The sequence below is a fragment of the Cryptotermes secundus genome, unplaced genomic scaffold (genome assembly GCF_002891405.2).
Source record: "Cryptotermes secundus unplaced genomic scaffold, Csec_1.0 scaffold204, whole genome shotgun sequence".
NCBI classification, from domain to species: domain Eukaryota; kingdom Metazoa; phylum Arthropoda; class Insecta; order Blattodea; family Kalotermitidae; genus Cryptotermes; species Cryptotermes secundus.
Genome location: NW_019738351.1, coordinates 58,802 through 63,704, shown reverse-complemented (window position 1 = coordinate 63,704; position 4,903 = coordinate 58,802). Strand labels below are relative to the sequence as shown.

The 4,903-nt window shown below is 44.1% G+C and overlaps 1 protein-coding gene across 1 annotated transcript in view; it reads left to right on the top strand.

Moving 5' to 3' along the window:
* The window catches only part of LOC111870737 (protein obstructor-E), a 12,403-nt gene extending 8,122 nt beyond the window's left edge, over nt 1–4,281 (top strand). Inside the window, exons 4-5 of the mRNA XM_023863245.2 lie at nt 1,522–1,735; nt 3,453–4,281. Of these exons, the coding sequence (XP_023719013.1) occupies nt 1,522–1,735; nt 3,453–3,513 (275 nt within the window). The 3' untranslated portion in view covers nt 3,514–4,281. The remainder of the gene's footprint in view (nt 1–1,521; nt 1,736–3,452) is intronic.
* The last annotated feature ends 622 nt before the right edge of the window (nt 4,282–4,903 follow it).

Sequence of the window (4,903 nt, the reverse complement as noted above, 5' to 3'; positions counted from 1 at the left end):
AGAGTAAGACAAGACTCAGGCGGTCGACGACCACGAGAGAAATAGACCCCTTGAGTCTTATCTTCATTAATTTTTATATTCCAGCGCTCACACCAGGTCTCCATTGAGCTGAGACCGCGCTGGAGTTTTCTAACTATAAAACCCTCCTTGCGATCTGTCGCATATAGACGCGTGTCGTCCGCAAAGCCCTCTCTTACCCTGCAGGTTCACAGATGGGCGTCCACACTCAGCCACAAAATAGTCCTCGAAACGAATATGGCGACGGGCTGGGTGGCCGAGGGTTCGGGGTTCCATTCCCCGCATTTTTAGTAATTAATTTTCAATTCCACAGCGTGCATAAAGGCTGTGGGTTCCCACACAACCTCATACCCAGTGGGGGGAACCAGGGACTCTTCCCGGTGGCGAAGCGGCCAGGTCGTGAAACTGACCGCCATACTGTCATCTAACGCCGAAGTTAAGAATACGTGTAATTATGCTTCCAGTCCCCAGTACATTTTCACGGAATGGCGTTTAATTAATTAGGCACTGGAAATATCTTATTTGTATTTATACAACATGTCCCTGCAGGAAAGGTCACAATATTCTGAGAGGTCACAGTATCGGTCATTCTAAGCAAAAAAGTGTATATGTTCATGTGTTCTATTCCGAACGGTTTCCGAGGTAGAGATATTTCACTGTACAGTTCCAAAACTGTTGCTAAGAAGGATATATTACGAGCTGTTTCTATTACCGGTATCTATTGTTCAAGTGACAAAGTTGGTACAGTTCACCTAGTGTAATACGTTTTCGAAAATTCCACCATTAACATCAATGCACTTCGCAGCTCGTGCGAGGACATGGCGTGTTGCTCGTCTGTGCAGTGAAATAGCTGTATCTCGGAAACCGTTCGGAATGGGACACATGTACATATACTCGTACACTTCTTTGCTTAGAATGACCGATACTGTAACCTCCCGGAATATTGTGACTTTCCTCCTGGGACACCTGTGTATTGTCAAGATTTCAAATGACTCACCAGTCATTCACGATTCCGGGGCGAAGTCTACTCGCACATTCAAAACAAAACACGTATTTCTCGTATTGCCAGTATAGTCCCATCTAGCACTACAAACAACCCCATTTACTGGAAGCGGTGACAGTCAGGAGATAAAAGCTTAACTAATTAAGCACTAGGCCATGAAGGCGTATGGGGGAGTGGATGCATAGACCCACGTTTTCTTGACCTCGGCACTAGTTAGAGGTGAGTGGTCAGCTTCAGGCCCCGGCCTCTTTACCCTCGGAGAAATAGTCCCATGTACCCATTAAATAGGAGGTTGAGTGGGCCCCAGAGCCGGTCTAGACCAGACGGAGAAGTGAAAATTCTTAATCCTATTGGGACTTTAACCAGGACACCTCGGTTACTATACCGACTGAGCTGTCCTGTGTAAGCAGAAAAAGAAACAGAACGGAATGCGAGTGAAACTGTGGGAAGACACGTCTAGAAAGAACAAAGAAGTGATGCGATATGTGTGTGCTCTGCAGGCAAGCTGAAGGACGGGTTCGAGTGTCCGAAGGAGGCCCAAGCGGACGGCAACGGGCAGGCGGTAGCGCACCCCAAGTTCCCGCACCCTGAGGACTGCCAGAAGTTCTACGTGTGTCTGAACGGCGTCCAGCCCCGCGAGCTCGGCTGCTCCTTGGGCGAAGTTTACAACGAGGAGGACCAGAAATGCGACGCGCCAGAGAACGTGCCGGGCTGGTGAGTGTCCACTTTGTTTCACTGTCATATTTCAACTATGTTCCTCCGAAACGTCCGCACTGATATAGTTTATATGGTGCAAGAAGATAGTGTCACGTAGGAGGGGTTGTCGCGACAAATAATCATGGGTTCTGGATTAGATTTTTGGATTCATTAGAACCTATTATACAATTACACTCAATTGTGACAGCTCACAGTCCGTACTGGACTACGAGTGCCTTCTCTATCTGCTGTAACGAATACCGAAAGAATTTCTGCTTACACATTAAACTACTACTGAATGCCACAAGAGGAACCTCTCGCGACTGAAATCTCCTGGACTGAACTACTCGTAACTTCCAGGTGGCCCCCAATATACATCATTATCTCGAGGGGTTCATTGTCCTCCTGTTGTCACGAGAATGTCTTTGTTGATATTCGTTGCCTAGCAAATGAACTTCCGTTTCTGCTCGTTGCTCTTCCGCCTTTTAGGCGGTGTTTACAGAGCCGTTGCCTACGAATGGATTAGTCCGTCACAGTAATTATCCTTTTAGTCACCTCAGCGTGGGCTTCCCCTCGGAGACAGAGCGTCAGGGGCGTGAAGCTAACCACTCCACCTCCAGCTTCTGCCGAGATCAAGAAATTTCCCATACGACTTCATGGCATGGTGCTTAATTGCTTAAGCCCGTAGAATTTTTTATCTTGCCTTAGTGAGTAACCTGCCCTGGTGACAGTAGCTGTGGCCAATATGTGCCACCAGAGGGCACATAACCACGACACCATTTACGACATGCTCATCACTGAAAAAATTAGGACGCAAGAAAGAAGAAAACCTATGACACAACTCACCACTTTACATTATTTCAAATTATTTTAAAATTATTTACACATTGAATTAAGTAAACAGGAATATATCTGATTTTAAAGTAGTGACTTCTTCGTACGTACAACCCTTGTGGTCTATAGTGTATTATATAATACTTTTGCAATTTTGAGTGGCTTTAGACTGGGTTTGGATTGTTAAATAGATTTATTGACCATTTTACAGGCCGTAACTAAAAATAACTATAACACTATCGCTATCTCCACACTTCACAGTTCACTAGAGTACACAGTCTAGTGTTCTCAGTTTGTATCTTGACGTTTCCTAGTAACGGTTTCAACAATGACTATTCCTCTGCCTCCGGGCTCAAGTCTTCTCTTCACAAACTTCCCTACAGAACTGAGTGAACTGGTCTTGTTCCCTTAGTCTAACCACCACATACAGAACACAGGTCTTCTATCGTTGTAGAAGTGTTTGCAACGCCGTTTCGTAGCAACGGTCGCTGCTTAGAGAATCACGGCTTAGTAACGGGTCTATAGTCCACAATATATTGTAACATGTTAGAGAGTCATTGTATACTTGATAGTGGCCCTCTGTGGCTGAAATATGTCACTGTATTGCACATCCATCTTGGTGAGTCTGTAATCAAGCGATGTTGAACATGACCTGAACAGTGATCATGATTGCCGTATTTTGGAAGTCCAGCCCTCGATCCTCGGAGACCCCAAACAGGTAATCAAGTTAATTTCACGTTTTCTTTTAATATTTCAGGATTTCAATTTTACGTGAATACTGAATATTATTTTTTGCGGTTGCAGATTTCGACGAAATATGATAAATATAAATACTGCAACTAATTTAAATGCCGAAGAGAAATCTCAGGAATTATATCGTTTCTGTTTAATTTGCTTTCAGTGAGGACTGGTACAAAGACAACCCAGAAGTGAACAAGAACAACAAGGGCAAGAAACAATGAAAAAAGTAGAGTTCTGTATCGGACTGTGATGATGTGACTTGGTGATATGTCAGTCACCTCGATATGGTCGCGCTGTCTTGTCAACTTTCAGTCGACTTTATTAAGAATTAGCTCATCTAAATAACACTAAAAATTCAGTTCCTACCTCACAGACAACTCACCGCGCCTCCGCCTAATACTGTCCAGTACAAAACTCGCGACGGTGTGACGCCAGCGTCTGAAGTCCGCTAAGATGTTTGTACAAATGTGACTACCTGCTTGCAGGATACATGAAAAGTCCATTCATGGCGTCGGGTATAAAAGTTTACTTCTATTATGGGGCCAATATGGCTGAAAGTCGTAACTGTTCGACAAACTTCATTGTAAACCTCCCGTATCGAATTGTGGGAGTATCAACCGAAGGGTTTAGGGGCTAATAACACGTCACAGACAGACGGACGGACAGATATGGACTCTACATAGGAAGTCCTCCTTACCTCTCAAATAATCGCTGTTTGTTCTTGGAATTATATACAGAACCCATAAGTACGTTGTGTGAGGAACGTAACAGGCATTTGTAATGTTAAAGGATGTGGTACAGATAGTTATCACTGCGCTCTAAAACGTTATAACACCTAAAATAACAAAGTATATAGTTTAACCATTGAATTTAGATACAATCCTGTGAAATTGATACGAAACTGTTATACATTGTCTTAAAATCCAATTGTTAAAATATTGTTAACAGTCTGGTGTATATTGTGCGAAGTAAATATTTTCTTCCGAATATATTTATTTCCGGCAGCCACTCATATCCTCCACACCTCCGGGTGAACTTCCCTTGTGTCCTCATGTTGACGTCACGGTGACGCCGTGCAGTTTGGTATATAGGGCCCCAACTTTTCGAGGAACATCCTGCCCATCTTCAGGAAATGATTACACCAGTTTCACCTCAAGCGTTGTCACTTATCTACCAGACTACATGGCATCATAGCCCACATAACACCGAGATATTAATTATCTACCAATAACTGCAGATGGACACTTCATTTTACAAACTTAACTGTCTAAAGGAAACACATGTTCGTTTTTACTTTTGCTAAGAGGGTCACGTTGGTTCCGCACAAATTTCATTTGTATTTGCAGAACAACACCTAAATGCACGATACATTGAGCAGATTGATCTTGGATAGCTCAGTTGGTAAAGCGATTGGTTACGGGGTCGACGGTAGAGATATCAGAGTTCGAGTTCTGGTAGGGACAAGATTTTTCTCTTCTCCACAGCGTCCAGACCGGCTCAGAGGCCACTCAGCCTCCTATCCAGTGGGCTCTTTCCCAGGTGGTAAAGCGGCCGAAGCATGAAGCTGACCACTAACCTCCAACCAGTGCCGAGGCCAAGAAAACTTGGATC